The sequence below is a fragment of the Podarcis melisellensis genome (assembly GCF_964234715.1).
Source record: "Podarcis melisellensis genome assembly, chromosome: 1".
Taxonomy (NCBI): domain Eukaryota; kingdom Metazoa; phylum Chordata; class Lepidosauria; order Squamata; family Lacertidae; genus Podarcis; species Podarcis melisellensis.
In genome coordinates this window covers 85,036,489-85,059,219 of record NC_138528.1, presented here as the reverse complement: position 1 = coordinate 85,059,219, position 22,731 = coordinate 85,036,489, and the positions used below count along the sequence as shown (strand labels likewise).

The 22,731-nt window shown below is 46.2% G+C and overlaps 1 protein-coding gene across 2 annotated transcripts; it reads left to right on the top strand.

Moving 5' to 3' along the window:
• Positions 1-27: 27 nt before the first annotated feature.
• STK36 (serine/threonine kinase 36) lies at positions 28-21,003 on the top strand. 2 transcript variants are annotated; one of them, XM_081920185.1, is made up of 27 exons: positions 28-231; positions 1,025-1,139; positions 1,368-1,508; positions 2,051-2,128; positions 3,094-3,224; positions 3,311-3,560; positions 4,402-4,495; positions 4,619-4,788; positions 4,884-5,080; positions 5,728-5,842; positions 5,947-6,090; positions 6,990-7,169; positions 7,974-8,071; positions 8,413-8,518; positions 9,024-9,165; positions 9,808-9,935; positions 10,046-10,150; positions 10,324-10,419; positions 10,889-10,983; positions 11,760-11,823; positions 12,613-12,723; positions 12,861-12,935; positions 15,567-15,738; positions 15,982-16,129; positions 17,398-17,557; positions 18,021-18,764; positions 20,129-21,003. In XM_081920185.1, exons 2-27 carry the CDS (start codon positions 1,056-1,058, stop codon positions 20,273-20,275), a joined length of 3,975 nt encoding a protein of 1,324 aa, XP_081776311.1. In that variant the 5' UTR covers positions 28-231; positions 1,025-1,055; the 3' UTR covers positions 20,276-21,003. The 2 variants fall into 2 exon arrangements, with proteins under 2 accessions (XP_081776311.1, XP_081776310.1); XM_081920184.1 differs by having other exon boundaries at positions 28-285.
• Positions 21,004-22,731: the final 1,728 nt, after the last annotated feature.

The window sequence follows — 22,731 nt, the reverse complement described above, 5'->3', positions numbered from 1 at the left end:
CCCGCCCCGCCCTACTCTCGAGCCGCCGGGTTCCAACGGCCCCCGCCGGGGCTCAGCGCTGCAAAGGCTTTGTCAGACGGGGCGGGTGGGACGTGGGTGCTTCTGTCCTTCCTCTGGATTGACCTGGAAGGAGGAGGCTGAGGCGAAGGAGCCGGTGTCGGGCTGCAGCGCACAGCCCGACCTTGTGTGCATTTCTCTGCCCCATTTCACTTTTGCGGAGCTTACTCCTAAGTAAGTGGGCGTAGGATCGTCGCCTTAGGAGGCTCCTCAAGACGCCGTGGCCGGGTGAGGACTTTATACAGTATAGCAAAAGGGATTCGGAGAGTTGTGCAGGCAAGAAGATGGCTAAAAAGACTGTGTGTGTTGATGGACTCCTGATGGGGCACTTTGGACCGGGGTGCCTTAACTTTTTTCTTGGGAAGCATTAAAAACATGACTTGCATTGGCTTCTTTTTCGGTGAAGGTGCTTGCTCAAATTAATTTTGTTATGAGACTGTCCCTGAAATATTTGGATGGTCATGGATGGCTCTGTTATATCCTAATGTCCTGGAACTTGCATGCTTTATTGGTGGCTAAGCGAATGGTTTTACAGCATTGCAAGGACTTGATATCTCCTCCAATAGCTCCTTGGTTGGAGAGCTGTCTTGTCATGCATCTCATGCATTTTGCCTGGAGATGCAAAAAGCGCAACTATTCTGAGATCTGGGACCCCTCTTTGGAGCTGTTTGCCTGATATGCATGTCATATTGGCTTTGCCAGAGTCTATTTCCCTTTCCCCAACCTTTTCTGACTGCTTCGCTCCCTTTTTTCTTTTTGATTCTTGGTTTTGACCACACATGCATGATTTGTATGCTTATTTTGTGAACAGCCTTGGGATCTTCAGATGAAGGGAGGTATACAAATATAATAAATAATAATAATAACTTTGCAAAATGGTATTGTGAATTGACATGCTTTGCCATTGTGCTTACATTTTTCATTTACTGTTCGTGTTTAGCTTAATCTCTTGTCTCTGCCCTTTCAGATTAATACCCACCCCTCCCCACATTCCCATCATGGAGAAGTATCATGTCTTGGAGATGATTGGCGAAGGCTCTTTTGGAAGAGTGTACAAGGGGCGTCGCAAATACAGTGCACAGGTAAGAGCACAAGGGAACAGGGCAGAGTGCACAAGGGAACGGGGATGGACCTCATCAACAGGCAAAAGAGTTAATTTAGGGAGATTTGTTTCCAAAGATTGCTATATAAGAAGTCTGCTCCTGAGCCTGCAGTGGTCATTGTTTCTCAATGAGTTTTTCAGGGACAGAAAGAGGGGAAAGTAGTGTATGACACATTTCCAGCCTTTTAAAATAATAATTTTTTGGCAGGTGGTGGCCTTGAAGTTTATCCCTAAAGTGGGTCGCTCACAGAAAGAGCTGAAGAATTTGCAGCGAGAGATTGAGATCATGAGGGGGCTTCATCATCCCAACATTGTCCAGATGCTTGACAGTTTTGAGACTGATAAAGAGGTAAGGGACTTGCTGGGGGTCCTTTTTAAGTGTGGGAGGTGAAGAAGAAAATGGTGTCTTCCTGGCTCTGTGGAAAGTCCCCCAAGAAGCAGAAAGGCCTGAAAACGGCTACATTTTGTTTGATGAAGTTTAGGTTATATGGTGTTCTCCAGATGTTCCAATGAGTACCTAGGAGGAGTGAACTAAAATTTAGCCATTTTGGTAACAGCTATCTAAATTACACATCTTGTCTGTAGAAGTGTGGATTGCCACATCAAGCCTATTGGTTCATGAGGCTGCATTAGGTAATTAGCCTGCCAAGACCTATCAGCAGAATGACATTATCCAAAGAATGTCCCAACACACTTAGAGTTTGGAGCTCTCCATAGGGACCTTCATCAAATTAAAATGTGTTGATAGCTGCTGCACACTCTTCTTTTGATGGTGGTTTCCTGTTGGCTTCAAACAGTACAGAGAGCTTAGTCATACTGTCATTCCCTACACACGTGTCCCACCTTTGAAAATGTTCTCATTGGCATTCTGGTCTTCTTTATCTCCTTTAGGTTGTAGTAGTGACAGATTATGCTGAAGGGGAGCTTTTTCAGATCCTTGAGGATGATGGGAACTTGCCTGAGGAGCAGGTAACTATGACCAAAAGAGTAAGTGGGGATTCAGTGTGATGAATGACTCCAGGAATGGGAGAGTAGCTGGAGTCTGGGTAGGTGTCAGTCTATGCTAGGCCATAAACCCTCCAGCTGTGTACTTTGACATGAACCTGTTACATCTCCTGGAATAGTGACTGAGGTGCTTACAAGACAGTCCCAATCTTTAAAAAGATGATCTGAGAAACTAGAGACCCATCCCTCTGAATTTGATACCAAGGATGATATTAGAACAGATTAAATCAAGGAAAGGTTTAAGGAAGTTGGTACTGTATGTTTTTTTGTTTATTAATTTTTTTAACCAGTTTATATATTGCTCAAACTGGAATATCAAAAGTGGTGTATGGTACAATATAAAAACACAATAAACCATAAAACATTACAAACTCAGTATAAAATTCACCATGATTAGTAATAAGAAGATAGGAAGCTGCCTTGAGTCAAACCACTAGCTCAGTTATGTCTGCTTTGACTGGCAGTGACTCTCCAGTGTTTTAGACAAGGGACATTGCCAGCCCTATCTAGAGATGCTGAGGATTGAACCTGGGACCTTCTGTATGCAAAGCTCTACCACTGAGTTACAGCCCATCTGGAGTCACACTTCAAGTGATGCCTGAGTGAACAGATGTGTTTTGAACTAGCGTTGAATCGGGAGAAGAGAAGTCTAGCAGCAGATGGACATGATTGCAGTCTTCAAATACCTGAAGGGTACATAGAAGAGTGGAAATGCTTGCTCTCTGCTGCCCGCAAGGATAAGAATAGATCTAATTGTCTTAGGATAATACAAGTAGATTTCTGTGTGTTGGGGAAGGACTTGTGATTCACAATTGAGGGGCATTGGCAAAGATAACAAAAAGGAATGGAAGTTTTGTGCTGGAGATGTGGAGCATCCCTACAGGATTAAATGGGCTTTGCAAAGTATCAGGGTTGTCATTTTCTTTCAGGTGCAAGATATTGCCTCTCAGTTGGTCTCGGCGCTCTATTATCTGCACTCCCACCGAATCTTGCACCGTGACATGAAACCCCAAAACATCCTACTTGGGAAAGGAGGAGTGATCAAGCTCTGTGACTTTGGGTAGGTACGTTAAGAACTGATCTCCCCAACCAATCTCTGGTCTCATTACTGAAAGGTCTCAGTTGTCTTCTTTCTTTCCTGGGAAGGTTTGCCCGTGCAATGAGTATTCACACCATGGTGCTGACATCTATAAAAGGCACTCCACTGTATATGGCGCCTGAGCTAGTGGAAGAGAAACCCTACGACCACACAGCTGACCTCTGGTCAGTGGGATGCATTCTGTATGAGCTGTGTGTGGGGACACCACCCTTCTACACCAACAGCATCTTCCAGTTGGTGAGCTTGATCATCAAGGACCCCATCAAGTGGCCAAAAAACATGAGCCCCAACTTCAAGGTAACTATACTTAAATGCCTTCCCCACTCCATCCAATGATCTCAGGGCAGGTTTAGATGCCTTGCTTCTTTAGTCTCATTTTATCCACACACAAGAGCCCTGTAAAGGTAGATTGCCCTCCTAAGGGCCATAAGAGATATATTTTGCTCTAGAAGCTTATACTTTTGGGTTTCCCATGACTCAAATTCAGCTATCTGTATCTCTGGCATTACACTGTATGTATCTGTGGTTTGAGTTTGTTCTCTCCTTGGAAGCTTGAACGCCTTAGATTTTGTTCACTCATGTCACTTGGCCTCTTTCACACTGTTGGTGTGTATCCCTGAAAGGTAGAAATACAGATTTTAAGTGCATTCTCCAATCCTTATCCTACCCCACTGCCTGTGGGGATTAGACTGGGATAAGAGTGTACTTGCTAAGGCAGGGATGCCCCCCCAATGATTTTGACTGCATCAGCCACAGCCAGCTTGGCCAGTGGTTAGGGTAATGTTGTCTACAATGTCTGAAGGACACCACATTGCTACACTGTACCAAAGAATGTAGTTCTGTGTGCAAACATGTTTAGGTGGTATTGGGGCCACCAGGTTTCTTTCTTAAGGCAGAATATGCAGCCATGTTTGCAAGACTTTTTTTTAGTAATCTTCAGAGCTAGAAACTTAAAAATGAAAAAAATGGGAACATTCTGGAAAATGTGCTTTTTGTATGCATGGATTGAATAGACTCTTCCCACAGCGACCAAGGAATTTCATTGACTCCAAGGTTTTCCTTGTAAAATTAGCAGCTGGGGTTATAGACTATAAGTAGTGTGAGGACGTGCAAGTGACCATCTCTCATTACTGTGTAGAGCTTCTTGCAAGGCCTGTTGATGAAAGACCCTCGGCAGCGCCTGTCCTGGCCAGAGCTACTCTATCACCCCTTCATTGCAGGGCGGGTCACTGGTGAGTACCAGCTGCCATGCTTACTTGCAATTCCCCCCCCCCATCTGGCTCCTGCATCTGCCTTTCCTTACAGAGCCCAATTCAAGCAAGCCCAGTCACCGACATGGACCTTCTCTTTTGCAGTGATTGATGACACAGCGGATCAAGGCATTACCAACCCTTTCACCAGCAAACTACCTCCTGAACTGCAGGCCCTGAAAGAGCAGCAGACACACTCGCTGGCCCCTCACAGTGGCCAGTCAAAGATCTTGAGGAAAGCACGGCAGAAGATGGCCCAGGAGGCTCAGAGAAAGGTGAGAGGCAGGTAGTACCATTGCTGGCAAGGCGACTTATGGTATGGTGGGGTGCAGTCCATTAGAATCATCCTGTGTTGCTTGACTTCTTACAGGAGATGGGGAAATCCAGGGTTTTGTTTAAGGAAGAAGCCCCCAAGGGGGTCCAGAGCCACACACGCAAAGCCTGCCTTGCTCAGACAGATCCCAGAGAAGTGAATCGGTCAGCTCCTGGCACTGGAGAACAGAGGCACCCTAGCCTTGGAGAAAAGGGAATGGAGTGGGAGCAAAAGGAATCTTCCCCCACACCTCGGTGAGAAGAAGGAGTTGAAATGCGTTTATTTTGTTGAGAATGTGGTATATGATGCACGTGCAAGGGAAGTGTGGATCTAAAGCTGGCAGTACCAGACACCACACAGAATCAGAGTAAGGTCCAGATCTTTTACTGCTGTAGAAGTCATAGGCTCAGCAAAACAGCTCTGGACAAAGTTATACATAGAAACGTAAGTTCCAGCTTGCAGGACTTTCAGATAGAGATACTGTTGCTCTAAGTAATACCAAATGACCAAGACAACACTGGAAACAACTAAATTAGCTGACACATATATGTCCCAGATTCTGCCAACCTAGAAGTTCAAAAGCATACCATTGTGAGTAGATAAATAGGTATCACTGCGGTAGGAAGGTAAATGGCATTTCTGTTCTCTCTGGCACTCTTCACGGTGTCCCGTTGCACCAGAAGTGATTTATTCATGCTGGCCACATGACCTGGAAAGCTGTCTGTGGACAAACACCAGCTCCCTCGGCCTGAAAGCGAGATGAGTGCTGCACTTCATAGTCACCTTTGACTGGACTTAACTGTCCAGGGGTCCTTTACAAGAGAAAACCAAAGCTGGGGTGAGAACATTTCATTGTTGTGTAGCCCGCCTTCAGCCTCTCATCCCTCTTCTTCATGGACAGAGAGAATCGGATCACACAGGATTACGAGCGGGAATTCCCAGAGCTGAGGCCAGAAAGTGGCAGAGCAGAAGCACGAGGCAGACGCAGCATTGACACTGTGGATCTGGAGACTGAGGTGAGTGCATGGCCAGGTACCACAGTCATTTGCATAGTTGCAAGGAAGTACTTTCTTGGCTTTCTGATGGTGGTGGTCCTTACTGACTCACTCTTGCCTCTTAGGAGTTGGATAGCGATGAGGAGTGGCAGCACTTGATAGATGCCACAGATCCTTCCCATGTGCAGCTGAGTGCCCCACTGAGCCTTCTGGGAGACCCTGCTTTTGTGCAGCGCATCCATGCCCGACTCAAGGATTCTGGTCGGCAGGTGAGTTGTACGGAAGGGCTAAACACGAACACACACACACACACAGGTTATGTTTGCTGTATGCTGGGTATGTCCTTCAGAAGCTAAGCGAGATTTCCTACAGAGAGAAGAGGAAAGAAACTGGTGGAAACACTCTTTCCTTGTTGAATTCCTTTGGTAGTTTTGGCCTTTCAGCTAGTACATGATGAGCCACATACATAGAGACTAGGGACAGCTTGGAAAGATGGAGACGCTTAAGAATTGACAGGGCATAAGGTAAAGGTACCCCTGCCCATACGGACCAGTCGTGTCCGACTCTAGGGTTGCACGCTCAGCTCGCTCAAGAGGCCGGGAGCCAGCACTGTCTGGAGACACTTCCGGGTCACGTGGCCAGCGTGACGAAGCTGCTCTGGCGAGCCAGCACCAGCGCAGCACACGGAAACGCCGTTTACCTTCCCGCTATAAAGCGGTACCTATTTATCTACTTGCACTTAGGGGTGCTTTTGAACTGCTAGGTGGGCAGGAGCTGGGACCGAACGACAGGAGCTCACCCCACCGTGGGGATTCAAACCGCCGAACTTGCGATCAGCAAGTCCTAGGCACTGAGGTTTTACCCACAGAGCCACCCGCGTCCATGACAGGGTATAGAGGTCTTATAAAAATGTGTGGATCCTAGAAAGGAAGCTGGGCATGTCATTAACTCTTTAGTAGAGCAACATCCCATGGATTAATTTTGGGATGGCAAGAGTGTGCTGTGATGCTGTTGAAGACAGAGTGACTGTGGAATCAGTAGTTTGTATGGTGTTTCTAGAGCACTTTAGGCATTGGTGTGGGGAAGGTCTCTGTTTCTGCCATGACTCTTGCCCTGTATGGGGAAGAGTTGTATGTCCTATGTACATTTACCCCTTTTCCTTATACAGGTGCTGGAGGGAATGCTGGAGGGAGCTTCCCATCTTCGCCCTGCCCTCCATGTTATTGGCAACTTGTTAGGTACCCGCTGTGACACGGAGCTGTTGTACAACTTCTGCAGTGACACAGGATTATCCCACTTCCTTGTGGAGCTAGCGGGAAGTATCCTGGAGAGTATCAACATCAAGCAGGTAGAGAAGAGGCATTCGCCAAAACAGGGGGTAGCCAACGTGGTGCCCTCCAGATGCTTTGGACTACAACTCCCTCCCTCCCAGCATGGTCAATGGTCAGGGATGATGACCACATTAACTGGAGGACACCATGTTGGGTACTTGCATTTTGAAGAGTTAAAGCATCTAGGTGTATAGCAGGCTGTTATTTAGTATTTGGATATAGTATTTGGATATATAGTATTTGGATTTTTTTTTAAAAAGAAGGTTCATTATGTAAAAGTATTTAACTTGCACAAGGTTAAAAGCACTGTTAGAGTGTTCTGCAGAATCTGGGATATTTTGACAAGAATCATAAGCAGCTCGGAAGAAGAGGAGGTATGAATGGCGGACAAGGGACTAGGGACCGAGGGCTTGGCTGAGTAACTTTATCACCTGATTGCTTGAAACCTCCAGGGTGTCTGACCTTACCACAGCTGATACCAGCATGTTTAACATATATGTGGATACCTCTGGGAACTAAAAACATTTATTGGTGAGATTATTTAAAAGCCTCATTCTTTGATCCCAAATTTTGTGCCGCATGGAGTTTACACTGTAATGGAAAACAGTCTTTCCTCTACAGATTCTGTGCATCTGTACAAAGGTTAAATTTGGCATAGAATTCAGCCCACTTTACTCAGAACTCTGTTAGTTTCCTCCTCCTCCCATTCTTCTTACCTTGGCAGATGATTCCGGTAGTTCTTGATTACTGGTTCTTTCTATGGGGCACCCAACCAGTTGGAATCCAGCCCAAGAACACATACCTCTCTCTCTATCCCACAGCAGCCCTGGTACATCACCCTACTGATAGACTTAATCACTGTCCTGTCAGCCTACTTTGCCAGTGATTTCAACCGACAGCAGAGTGGAAAGAAGCAAAGGTAAGACACTTTCATGGCAGATGAAATATGAAGGTGAATTATGCTATGTTGTCGGCAGTATGGGAGTAGGCAAAATTAAAGCACAGTGTGCATGAATACAGTAAATACCAAAAAGAAGCAGTTTCATTCCACACTCTGATGCCTTGTGCCAGTATTTAGTCTGAGAACTGGAAATGGCATATAATGTCCCTAGTTACCTGCCATCATACAGGTTCTGAGCATTACACAATTATACAGTACTCGCCAAAGAAAGAGGGAATCTGAGTGCCTGTGTTGATCTCACTGCCATGTTTCAAGACTAAGCTTCTATGTCAAACCTATAAACACAGATACTTCTCTAGTTTGCAGGCATTCCACATTTCTGCCAGTCGCTTCCTTGCCCTGTTACCTGCACTGCTGGTTCAGCCCACAGACCAAGAGAGCAGGCTGCGAGAACAAAGCCTGATGGTAAGGGTCCCTTTGAAGCCTCCTATCTCCTGGTCTACTCATCTCCATCTTGTCTCAGTCTCTCTCCCTCTCCCTTCAGCATCCTTTTAATGTTCAATGCTCAATTTAATTTCATTAAATTTAATTTAAGGGAAACTATATTAAATTTAATTCAGTTTTCTTCTCAATTTAATGTTCACTTCTCCCTGCCTACCCCTGGAGCCTGTGTGTTTTGAGGCTTGGGACAGAAATGGGCTCCAACCCAGAGTTTGACTTTTTCAAAGATGAGGAGCAGCTATTGTTCCTACATCCCAAAATATATAACATATTTGTAGTACATTCATTTCTGTGCCCTCTTTTGTCTTTGGCTACATACAGCATAGCATATGGCTTCTGGAAGGTTGCCTAGAAGGGAATGCGGGCCTCAGGTTGAAAAAGTCTCCCCACTCTTGCTCTAGGTTCCCCACAACTCCCAGACCTATACTATCCTCACTGCAACAGCATCCCTTATCTCTTCTCCTTACAGTGCTTCACCCACTTGTGTGAGAGCATGGATTGTGCCTGCCCATCCATCTCCATTCCCTTTTACACCAGCTTGCTTGAGGAGCATCACCGCCTTCTGGATGTGCTCTGCCGCGGCGCTAGCTGTAAGCAGCCAGCTCAGGAAGGTAACAAAAGCTGTGGAGAATGTGCCCATCTGACTGCATTTTGGGATAATGCAAAATGGCTCCTGATTCCAGACTAAACATCTGAAAGAACTTTCCGACAGTAGGAGCTGTTCAACAGTGGAGTGATCTCTCTTGGGAGGTTGTGGACTCTCCTTCCTTTGAAGTTTTTAAGCAGAGGTTGGATGGTCATCTGTCATGGATGCTTTAGTTGATATTCCTGTATTGCAGGGGGTTGGACTAGATGAACCTTGGGGTCCCTTCCAACTCTACAATTCTATGAGAACAGGCCTTTTCAGTGGTGGCTGCCTAATTATGGAATGCTCTGCCCAGAGAGGCAAGCCTAGTGTCATCTCTATTTTTATGCACCAGGCAAAAATGTTTCTTTACTTAATTTGATGGTTTAAAGGTAGGATGGATGTAGTAGACCTCCCTTTTATATGGAGGATGCATTTTTAGGTTTTTATTCTGTTTTAGTTTTAATATTTGTATTATTCTTGTAAGTTGCCTTGGGTCCACTTTGAGCAAAAAAGTAACAAATAAAAGTAGACAATAATAGATAATATTACTGTAAGTGGCATTTCTGTTCCACTTCCAGTTGGTGTATTTAACCTTACTTGGTGTATTCTGTTTGCTCTCCAACAGTGTTCCCCAAAGAAGCAAAGGCAGTGCAAGAGTGGAGTGAACACTTGGCAGTTGCCTCTACTGGAGCTCTGGCTGCATCCTGCGGCATCCCAGGAGGGCACAGCACATGTCATAAGGCCAAAAAGCAGGTGGGAGTTTTATTGGCATTTATGTTTCTGAGAGGTTGGCTATATTGCTCCCTCAAGTGGTGGAAACTGATAATGGTGTTAGCACTGAAGGCAAGGGATTTCCATTGCAGATCTCTCAGCAAGTAGCCCAGAAGCTCATTGAGAAAGATAATGACCTGCTGCCAAGTCTTCTCTCAGGAATTGAGTGCTCTGCCTCTTCTCTCAATGGGATGAAGGTAACGCGTCTCCCCATGTTCCTTTTGCTTCTCTGGGAGTTGGGGAATTGGTGCCCAGGGCATCTTATCCTTGGAGGCAACATGCCTTAATGCATTCCCTTTTCCCTCCTCACTTGGGAAGAAAGTGATGATGCCTCGGTGGTCTGATCTTGCTTTGCATTTCCATCACCCAGGTCCTGTATGCCTGTTGCCATGTCAGTCTGACTCTGTGCCATCGCTTAGCAACTCCAGAAAGACTGAGTTCCCTGATTTGTGCCCTGCAAGGCAAGGTATTTTTTTATTCTGAAACTGCAAAGAGAACTGCCTCATCATGAGCACATGCAAAGTCTCAGCCCTAAGAAGGTGGGGTAGGGGAGAAAGGAAGCTGCCTCTTACCAGGTCAAACTATTTTTCCATCTGATATTGTCCACTCTGACTGAAAGTGCCTTTCCCTGATCTCGATCAGGGGGTCTTTCTCGTCAACCTACTCCCTGATCCTTTTTTAACCAGAGATGCTGGGGTTTGAGAGTTAATGAGCAAGGAACTGGAAACTGTATCAGGGAAAGGATGGTGTGGAAACAGGAGAGGCGTTCCAACATGATTGGCATGGGCAGGGGAGGGACACTGAGATAAGCATGGTTTTAGAGCAAAACATTGTGAGAGGAACATTGGGTAGCTTCTCTTAGGAGTGGATATGGGATGGAAAGGTGATGGTTTGTGGGACCAGTGTTTCAGGACTGAGCCGTGTCTCTTTGAAAGGTCCCACTGACTGAAGTGGCACAAGTACAGGCAGCTGAAGCCTCACTGAGACTCTTCTCCCTCCTGCTCCTCCAGCTACAGATCCTCCCACCTCAGTAAGTGTTATTGCTTTGGCACCTTTCATATTTTTGCCTTGACTGCTTGGGAACAAGGGAAAAGGCTCGCAGAGACTTAACTTGAGTGGTATAGATTGGCAAGAAGTGGATTGGCAAGAAGTAAGGAGAGTCAGTGCTAAAATGGGGAGGCACTGGACAAAAAGGGGAAACTGCAGTTCTCCGGAAATGTCCAACACAACCCTGGTTTTGAGGGATATGCCCTATCGCAAAACGTGCCAGTCCAAGAGATGTTTTGCAGGAAGATGTGCAATGGTGCTTCACTGTGCTCTGTAAGCAGATACATCCCTCCCACTTCACTCTTTTAATGTTTGCTGTAGCTGCCCTAAACTCAGGAGCAGCTTGCCCAGAGTGGGACCCAGTAGCAATAGCCTCCCAGCTATTTACACAGAGTATACATAAGGAGAGAGCTGGCACCTGTGTTAAGGACTAGACTTCTGGTGACTGTAAGCCGTGCCGAACTGATGGTTTCTTAGTCTGAAGCAGAAACTACCCAATAGTGAGCAACAATGCTGCCAAGAAGTTTTTTTGATGTTTAGAAAATGAAATTACTGGTTTTTAGGATTCCACTGAAGCCGCTACATAACATAACCACATTTTTTGAGCCACAGTGCAGCCCCAGCCTTAGTTTTTGGCTGCCGTTCCTTTTCCAGGCACACACTTAAGTGTCTGGTGAGTATTGCTAGCTTTGAAGATGAGGGCCTTGGCATTCATTGCTTCATCCTTCTAATGCTGCTATTTCTTTGATTGTGGTTTAGGTCTGAAATAGTGCTGAAGGAAGCCTTGGCTCTTTTCAACCATGCAACAGCTACCTCTGTTCTAGTGAGTAATCTCTACTCCAGGGTAGAGTTTAGAACTGTCTATATAGATTCTTTTACCCCATATGTGTAATCTGATTGGCAGTAGCCCCAGCTGTAGGTTTGTACTCACGAGAAACTCTTCCACTCTGCACCCGATGGAGAGTGATGGATTCTCACTAAGGTCAAGGAAAGAACCAAACACTTATCTTCCCCCCCACACAGTTGGAGGTATTGTAGACAGAGCTTCACAAGCTGTGAAAAACACATGTCCCACAAGTGTGTACAGTGGTGCCTCGCAAGCCGAAAAGAATCCGTTCCGCGAGTCTCTTCGTCTTGCGGTTTTTTCGTCTTGCGAAGCGCCTTAGCGGATTAACGCTATTAGCGGTTTAGCGGGCTTAGCGGATCAGCTGATAAGCGGCTTAGCAGCTTGGGAAAAAGCGGGGGGGAGGAAAAAAACCCCGCAGGAACTCGCAAGACATTTTCGTCTTGCAAAGCAAGCCCATAGGAAATTCGTTTTGCGAAGCACCTCCAAAACGGAAAACCCTTTCATCTAGCGGGTTTTCCGTCTTGTGAGGCATTCATCTTGCGGGGCACCACTGTACTAGATACTTCTGGACTGCAAAGAAATGGCATGGTCTGCCTGTTACCCTGTCATATCAGAGGTATCGGAGTTGGACTTCTGTAGACTATGAAGGAGAAAGCAGCATTCCCATTCCTGCAGGGAGTCTAATAACTAGATTTGCATCTAGTGCAAGTAAAGAAGGCATTCTGGCCATTCTTGCACACAGAGGGGTCTCTCTCTCTTATGCAGAGTGCTGCAGGATTGCTGCTGACATACTTCATTCAAAATGGCGCTGCTGTGATGCTCAGGCAAGAGGAAGCCATGGCCATTATAGCTACTGTATTCACAGAACCTGCGGAGGTAAGAAACCAGCTCCAGGCAGACAGGGGCAAATCAGGACACATAGGCCACTGGCTGTGTCATGCTTGTCATGCCATATAGTGGCTGACTTTGAGGTCACTGTCTCGGGTCTAGTCCTTTCTCTTGGTGTCTTTCAGCTATGCCTGCCACCTCCCATGGGAGCTGGCTTCTATGATGGGCTCCTGCTCTTGATGCTGCAGCTATTAAGCCAGGTATGACTTCATGCCCCACCAAGCAGCTCCCTTGCATTCTTTAGAGCAGCACTGGCCAGCCTGGTGACCTCCAGATGTTGCTAGATTGTAATTTCCATCAGCCCCAGCCAGCATGTGGTCCAACAAACAGTTATGGTCTAACATCTGGGGGCACCTGGTTGGTAAAGGCTGCTCAAGAGGATGTACACAAATGATCCAGGAGGTATTAGGGAAAGTATTTGCTGTTAGGTGAAGCAGAATGGGGTAGGGTAAGCAATGGCCTGCTTTATTCCGCCAAGGCCGTGTGTAGCCCCTCAGCTCTTGGCAGTAGGGAACTGGCTCTCATCCAGGTGCTGTCCTGTCTGTTCATGGACTTCCTTGGAAGTTGGAAGGGCCACTTTGGGTCAAAGGACGGAGCAGCCCTCCCCAACCTGGCATCCTCAATGTTTTGGGCCACAATTGTCATCACCCCAACCATTTTCTAATCTACACTTAACTGGGACTGATGGGAGGTGGAGTTCCAAACATCTGGAGGGCACCAGGTTGGGTAACACTGAGATAGAGAAAGACAGTACCGTCTAGAACTGGACCTAAACAACCCAATTTGCTAACATAGTTATACAGATATGATAATTTCCAAGCATATTTCCTGGCTAGGTGGCTCAGTTCTTTCTACAGAATTTGAAAGTTAAAAAAAATACAGTTGAGGACATTGCACTATTCTTATCTACAATTTGCTATGTATGTACCATTTGGATCCCTTCCAATCGGGATTCAGGCCTCACCATGGGACTGAAACTGCCTTGGTCGCGCTGGTTGATGATCTCCGGCGGGCTAGGGACAAAGGTGAGAGCTGTTTCCTAGTTCTGCTGGATCTCTCAGCGGCCTTTGACACCATCGACCATAACATCCTTCTGGACCGTCTAGAGGGGCTGGGAGCTGGGGGCACTGTCATACAGTGGTTCCGCTCCTTCCTCCTGGGCCGTGTCCAGAAAGTGGTGGGGGGGGGTGAGTGTTCAGACCACTGGGCTCTCACTTGTGGGGTGCCTCAGGGTTCTGTCCTCTCCCCCATGCTTTTTAATATCTATATGAAGCCGCTGGGAGAGATCATCAGGGGGTTTGGACTGGGTGTTCATCAGTATGCAGATGACACCCAGCTCTACCTCTCCTTTAAATCAGAACCAGTGAAGGCGGTGAAGGTCCTGTGTGAGTGCCTGGAGGCGGTGGGAGGTTGGATGGCGGCTAACAGATTGAGGTTGAATCCTGACAAGACAGAAGTACTGTTTTTGGGGGACAGGAGGCGGGCAGGTGTGGAGGATTCCCTGGTCCTGAATGGGGTAACTGTGCCCCTGAAGGACCAGGTGCGCAGCCTGGGAGTCATTTTGGACTCACAGCTGTCCATGGAGGCGCAGGTTAACTCTGTGTCCAGGGCAGCTGTCTACCAGCTCCACCTGGTACGCAGGCTAAGACCCTACCTCCCCGCGGACTGTCTCGCCAGAGTGGTGCATGCTCTAGTTATCTCACGCTTGGACTACTGCAACGCGCTCTACGTGGGGCTACCTTTGAAGGTGACCCGGAAACTGCAATTAATCCAGAATGCGGCAGCTAGACTGGTGACTGGGAGTGGCCGCCGGGACCACATAACACCGGTTCTGAGAGATCTGCACTGGCTCCCAGTACGTTTCCGAGCACGATTCAAAGTGTTGGTGCTGACCTTTAAAGCCCTAAACGGCCTCGGTCCTGTATACCTGAAGGAGCGTCTCCACCCCCATCGTTCAGCCCGGACACTGAGATCCAGCGCCGAGGGCCTTCTGGCGGTTCCCTCATTGCGAGAAGTGAGGCTACAGGGAACCAGACAGAGGGCCTTCTCGGTAGTGGCGCCCGCCCTGTGGAACGCCCTCCCATCAGATGTCAAAGAGATAAAGAATTACCTGACATTCAGAAAACATCTTAAGGCAGCCCTGTTCAGGGAAGTTTTTAATATGTAATGCTGTACTGTTTTTAACACTGATTGGGAGCCGCCCAGAGTGGCTGGGGAAACTCAGCCAGATGGGCGGGGTATAAATAATAAATAATAATAATAATAATAATAATAATTATTATTATTATTATTATTATTATTATTATTATTATTATTATTATTATTTATATTTGTGCGTGTGAAGAAACTCCAGCCAAACTCTCACCTATAGCCACCTGTATATTACCACATTGTTTTTCCCCTCTTATGGACTAGAAGTTTGCTTCCGCCCAATTAAAATATATTATGATAGCTAAAATGTAATAAAAGCAGAGTCTTAGGATTCTGCAGGATTGACCCTGTTCCATCTTTGAAAATATATGTTGCATTTGTTGGTGATGAAGACCTTAAATTCCCTAGCAAAATGGGGAGGACAGTTAAGTCACTGCCCTTTCTGGGCATATCAGCTGAGTTATGTGCAACAATTCCTCTTAGTGGACGCCCAGCTTCCTGCTTTTTAGATACAGGTGGGAAGAGAGGTCCAATCAGAAAGGGTTTAGGTCTGTCAGGCTACAGAGGGAGCATCCATGGAATTAAGGTGTCTCCGATGAGCCAAATCCCTGAGGTGCAATGCAGGATAGGGTGTTTAGGCTCCCATCTCACTGCTCTGGGGCTTGTTTCTCTTCCATCAGGGAGATGCAGCAGTAGTGCGGGAGTTTGCTACCTCCGAACTCTGGGGCATCGTGTGGCATCGCTTTGCCATGGTGCTCCACTTGACTTCTCAGGAGCCAGTGATGGAAGGAGACACCCCGAGAGCTGGCCAGCAGGCACCAGAGCCATACTGGAACCTCATCTCACCACAAGGTACAAAGTGGCTTTCCTTTAGTAAGAACCACCCCAAATTGCCTCTTGGGCATCTCCTCTTGCTATTTACGTGTCAGAAGACAGAGCTGAGGAGGATCGTCTTGGTGAGGCTGTATATAAGGATGCTCACAGTCTTTCCATGGTGCCAGGCCTGGTTCTGGCAGTCACCTCTCCGATTGGGAAAGGCAAGGGGACATTGAATAGGTGGCTAAGGGGTACTCACTCGTACTTTCCCTGCTGTAGGAACCTTGCTCTTCCTCAGCTTAGCCCTCTTCATCTTCACACGAGAGCCTCACCAGTGCCTTCTCCAGCTGGGCCAGCCCAATGGGGTCATGATGGCAACTCTGAGCAAGCTGCTTGAGCCTGACTTCCTGACTTACTTGGCACAAACGTGAGTGATAAATCCGGGGCTGAACTATAGAAGGAAGTAAACTAAATGCTGCTAGAGTGGGACAAGGGCAGGGGGCTGCTGCATAGAAACATACTTGTCATTTACCCAAACACAGCACAGCAATAGTCTCCCCCAACCCTGATTTTGGTTTAGCTCCTCCCCTTCTTACCAACTTCCATTTTCAGCAAGAAAGCTGCCCCAAGACGCAGAAGTGGATGATATGCAACCTTCTGTGTCCCTATGTTCAATCTCAGGAATGTTCCAGATACATGTAGCTGAACCTGGCTTTCTAACAACCTTTGCTTTTATATTAAAGATGAAGTTTTTAGGATTATACTTGTCCGTAAAGGTTTTTATTGAGCAGGCCATTGGATTAGATTAGATTAGATTAGATTAGAAAGAGGCACTAGTTGTGCTCTGCATATCTCCCAAACTCTCCTCAGCTTCAGCTTCTTATTACAGCATCCCTATGTAAACCTTATTCCTTGCCCTTTTCCAAACTTCGCCAATGAATTTGATTCCTAATTCCAAAAATTACAGTCAAAATAAGGTGTGCACATTAAGCCTATTTCTGCTTTGGTATAACACAAAAAAGTTAAAGGACCCCTGACAGTTAAGTTCAGTCGCGAACGACTCTGGGGTTGTGGCACTCATCTCACTTTAGTGGCTGAGGGAGCCAACAGTTTTTCTGGGTCATGTGGCCAGCATGACTAAGCCGCTTCTGGCAAAACCAGAGCAGCGCATAGAAACGCTGTTTACCTTCCCGCCGGAGTGGTACCTATGTATCTACTTGCACTTTGATGTACTTTCGAACTGCTAGGTTGGCAGGAGCTGGGACCGAGCAATGGGAGCTCACCTCATTGCGGGGATTCGAACTACCGGCCTTCTGATCAGCAAGCCCTAGGCTCAGTGGTTTAGACCACAGCACCACCCGTGTCCCGCTTGGTGTAACATAGCTATAAAAGAGCATATTTGCTTCTTTTATAAAAAACAGTGATTTGGCTCAGAGCAGTTAACTTTTTGTTCAAGACATCCCTTAAAACCAGCATGTAATGGCTGAAGGCCAGGGCAGGGCAGATGGAATATAGAATGTTGCCTTATACCAAGTTAGACTATTAGTCTACCTCATTTTCATTTATTGTCTACACTTGACAGATAAGAGGCTCTCCAGGGTTTCAGACCGGAGTCTGGAGCTTACTATTGCAGCCCAAATATACTTACAGCTGGAAGTTAACACCTCACTTTGACGACTTTCTTCCCTCTTCCAGGCAGATGCAAGAGGATGGTGACCCAGAGCTGGTATCAGCTGTTGTGCTCCAAATTTGCCAGCTGTTGTGTTTCCCCTTTGCTCTGGACATGGACCCTGAAACTTTAGAGCTTATTACAACAGGTCTAAGGGACTCTGAAATCCCTGCACGTTTACTCCAGGTAAACCTTTTCTCATGTTGGTCGTCTAAGCACTAGATGCAGACTCTGCCTTAGCCAGACCAGTTGCCCTGCTCCACACAAAGCAATGCCTTTCAACCTGATTCATGGTGGTTGTGCTTATGTGGATGCACTCAAAAAACTGCTTTTCATAAAACAAGGCACCAAATGCCTTTTTTGAAGGGGGTTGTAGGCTGGGGAAGGGATGGAAATGCCAGTCTCATAAAGACATAAAGGAATTTTTACCCTTTATGGGAAACATTTTTAAAATGATAAAGGTTCAGAGTTATGTCCAACAAAGTTGTCCAGTTTGTAGAAAGGCTACAAATAGATTTTGTGGCTAGGGTGAGGAAAGTAAGTTCCATAGCATAAGCAGAAGTCTTTGCACAAACACAACTTTGTTGTTGCCAACTTCATACTGGTATGCACACTTTGAGACACTATTCTGCTTTTGCTTTCTTTGTAGGCCTGCATTCACCACCTTCCCTTCTCAGAGACAGAGTTGCCATTGAGTCTCCTGTGCCACTTGGTGCTGAGCGACGAGGGAGTCATTGAGCAGGTGGTGGGGGTGGCTGCCTCAAAGCATGCTGTTGCCTTCTTGTCTGCCATTTTGCTATCAGACCAAGTAGCCCTTACTGCAGACTTGCTCTCTCTGCTCACCCACATAGCCCGGGCCAGTCCAGCTCACTTGCCTTTCCTACAGAGACTCCTATGTGGTTCAGACTCTGCTTCCCAACCACTGAGCCACTTGCTGTGCCACCAAGAATGCCCGGTTCGTGCCAAAACTTGCAGCCTTTTGGGGAACTTGCTGCGCCACAGACAGGGGTTTCCTCAGGTTCTGCAGGACCAGATTGGGCTGCTGGAACATCTGCTGGAATGCCTTTCGGATGAGGACGAACATGTGCGACGCTCAGCCAGCTTTGCTGTTGGCAATGCAGCCTACCAGGCTGGCCCTCTTACTCCAGCCCTCAGCAAAGCAGTCCCTTGGGTTGTTCAGCTCCTGAGTGATCCGCAAGCCAAGACCCGCTGTAATGCAGCTTCAGCACTGGGCAACTTGGGCCGCCAGTCGGTGGAACTGGAAGATTTGCTGATCCAGAGCAGGGTACCAGGTCGTCTATTGGATGTGGCCTGCCATGATTCGCAACCAGCTGTGCAAGAGGCAGCACTCATTGCTCTTCGATCTATGGGCCAGCAGCCCAGGATCCACCAGGTATTAGTTCAGCAACTGTGGAGGGAAAAGTCTTGGCGAGCTGAGGGCAGGCCCTAAAAAAACCAGCAGTCAGATTTATTGTGCTTCAGTTAATTCCTGACAATGCATAACGGAAGCCTTATTGCAAGGTTATCTGCCGTGGTTGTTGAGGATAATGAAGCTTTGCTTGCTGGTCAAGAATTGAGGTTTGTACATTGGGGCAAAAAAGGAAAATGACATTGGTAGGTTCTTGTTGGCAGGGGGGCTTGAGAGTTCATTGCTGCTATTAGCTGCCATATTCTCTTGACCCTTCCTTTCTATGAGAGAAGCACTTTACAAACAGTCATTGTGTGATAGCTGACTTGCTTTGTCATCTTAATTAGCAGTTATCAATATAATTCAACCTGTTCCATTCTTTCAAAAACAGTTGCACATAAGTGAGCTCCAAACTATCACACCTCTGGATTCTCAAGGAATACATGTTTTTTGCATGATAACTTTGTTGGTTCCAAGTGTCCCTGAGCTTATATTAGATCATCCAACAGTAGATCTCATTCTTCCTTTACCTAGTTACAATCATCACTTTTTATGTGTAAGGGTGGTATCCAATGCACTTGCTCTGTTAGTGCAAGGATTGGCATTTGTGCAATGGAACTGTCCTTGATTCTTGTGCACCTCACACCTTCCCCAAATTTGCTTTGGATGGCTGTGGAAGCCCCTTAACAGATTTAGAGGGTTTGCAGGGAGGAAGGGGAGTTACTTTGCACAGCCAAAAGGCCTTGCACTGATAGTACACTGAATACAACCCTAAGTTGCTAGTCCCCTTTCTATGAAAACATGACTGTGTTCCCCAAGAACCATAGAATTGTAAAGTCGAAAGGGTTCCTGAGGGTCATCTAGCCCAACTCCCTACAATGCAGGAATCTCAACTAGATCATATGTGACAAGTGGCCATCCAACCTCCGTTTAACAACTTCCAAGGAAGGAGAGTCCAACACCTCTCATGGGAGTCTGTTCGTTCCACTATTGAACAGCTCTGTCAGAATGACATCTTTCTCAGTACCAGACGTTGAAGATACACTGGAGTTATGAGGCTCTCTATAGAATCCTATTGCTGTGTTATTCACATTGAGGGAGTTACCATAATTACTCAAAAGGGGTAATGTTTTCAGTCCCATCCCCAACATAACATATTCCTCAATCAGCTGTGCATTACTTGCAGTAGATGGAAATCCCAGCACAGTGTCCTGATAATGCGGAAGTGATGTTGGATGCAGGATTAAAAACACAGGCCCTCTCTAAGTAATTGTGCTAATGCCCTACATAGCTTAGCACAATAGGCTATGCCAGGGCACAACATATATCTGTCCTAATCTCCTTTCCAGGTGCTGGTGTCACTCGGAGCAAGTGAAAAGTTGGAAGCACTTTCATGTAACAAACCTCAGACTAGTGCCTACAGCAGCCCACGGCCCTCATCATCAAGGCATTGTAAGAAATTGATCCACCTTCTGCAGCCTGCACACAGTGCCTGAGAATTCAAGAGGGTTCCAATGTGCTCTTCCTTCCAAACACCAGGTTTTGAGAACCATGGAGCTGAAATATCATTGCAGCTACTGTCTTGGAGTGGCCTTCGATATGCCAAAATGTCAAGAGCGTGCTAGCCTTTCTAGCTGAAGTTGGAAGTAGTTGGAAGTAGAACTCTGTTTTACATCATCTGAACAGAGGTGCCACAGTCTGCTGTTCAGAGCCATTCACCATTTTCTTGCTATGAACCATCCACGGAAAAAGCCAAGCTGCTGTGTTCTCCTACCTAAACAAGACGTGTAGCTCATGTGTAGCAAAAACCTTAGCTCAGTGCACTCTACATTAAGTGCCTTGGGATACTGGTCTTTCATGAAGTTGTTTTTTTCTTTTTTTCTGAGAATTTCTTCCTTTCCCCTTGAAGAAGAAGAGTGGACAGCCACAATTCACCAAGCATCGCTACTTAAAAGCAGAAAAGAGAACAGTGGCATCGCTGGCCAGAATAAAGTAGTACCTCTTTTGCTTTGACTTTTGCAGGTTAAGTTGTGGGTCAGAAGGCAGGAAGCATTTTCAGTTTTTGATAGGAGTTATAGTATCCCCCCTGGAGCCTCTGATCAACTGTAATGGATTGCATGCATTATTTGTTTCAGTATTTCTTTGACTAGGACCCTGACCCAGTTGGTCTCTTTTTTATATATTTAATAGTGTGCTTTTGTAATAAAACCTGGTTTGTTTTCTCTCATGTTCCTCCATATGGATGTAGCCTAGAGGCAATTGGTGGAAGAGAGTTGAATCCCACCCAGAGGTCTTAAAAAATAAGTTGTGGGTGCAGAATGGCATCCATTCATGCAACAGAACTCCCTCTTCCCCTAAAATTTGTGCTAGAGGATTGGGGACCTCATTTCATGCATACCTACACCACTAAGTGCTACACTGAATTACACCCTATGCCAAAAACACACTTAGATGCAGAAAATATATGAACATTTTGCCACATAATCTACCTAACTTGAAACATTTGTTACAAAATTGAACATGAAAAATTATCTTCCATATTTGTGTTGGGAATTAGTGGGGGAATGTACAAATGAAAAAAGTAAGGTTGCAATTCTAAACACATTCAGCTGTAAACAAGCTATGCTGAACATTGTAGGGCTTACTTCTGCATAAATGTGGATATGTGAGCCATAATCTTACACTCAAATAAAAGCAGGCTTTTGTGAGAGCTACTGTATCACGCAGTGTGTCTGAGATAAGAAAACTCAGGCTCGGGCCCGAAATGCAATCCACCAAGCCTCACTATCCAATCCTTAGGACTCTTCTTAGCAGCCCTGCTTGAGTGTTTTTGCCTGGCTGAAATGTGTCCCTAGCATTGTGATAATGCCATTTGCTTGCCTGGATGTAGGATAGAAAGAACCTACAGTTCAAAGTTAAAATTTACAATCACCAGCACTAGCATGTGGTCCTTGGAAGCCTGCCTGAATGGAATGCAGTCCATGGGCTGAAAACCATATATGCTGAAGAACCCAATGCACCTGTAGTAAACTAATTTTGCAAGCTTAGCACCATTTGTTTGGAAAGTCTATCTTTGCTGTGCATAGGGGCTGAACTCCGGGAACACTAGGTGTAGAGCCCATAGAATCAAAAGCAGCTAAACTGGATTAATCATCTTGGTTTGAGAATCTAGCAGAAAAGGAAGCTGAACTGACAACGGTTTCCACATTGCATGGAAGAACTTAGGTTAGATGAGTTAGGAGAGTTATAGCTGTATCTCTATTCCTTTAATTTACTCAGCTATCCAACCTCAAATGACACCTGCTGTTAATAGGCTTTACAGACTTCTCAGTTACCTTAGGGTAGCTGTTAAATGAGAGGCAATAAAGGGGAACAGCAGCATTAAGAAACCACCTCAAGCTGTCGTGTCCATTAGCATGAAGAGCAAAGTTCTATTCTTCACTCCAAATGCACTAGTTTTCAACAACAAACCAAACTGTATGGTACAGCATGCAATTGTGTGTATTCCCTCCCATCCAAGTACTAACCAGGCCTGACCCTGCTTAGCTTCCGAGATCAGACGAGATCGGGCGTGTTCAGGGTAGTATGGCCGTAGACGCAATTGTGTGTATTCCCACCTGGATCCTGACATAGTACAAGGCACATGCTTACTACAACTTTGGGTGGTTGTGAGAACTGGAACTGAGAAGATACTAAAGGATATGATGGCTCGTGTAGCATTACTGCCATCTTGCCTTCAGTTCAAGGTTGTGCCAGCTGCTCACCTACAGCAGTTACTGAACACTGGACATAACTTCCCGAATTTGAGCCAACAATGGCGTGCAAAGCATGTGCAATGGAATACTGAATACTATCAGGAAAGACCATAACTAGGGTAATAACCATCTGGACATAGGCTTAAAATGGCTGCCAGATCCCAGTGCATCAGGGATACCTGGGAAATTGAGAAAGG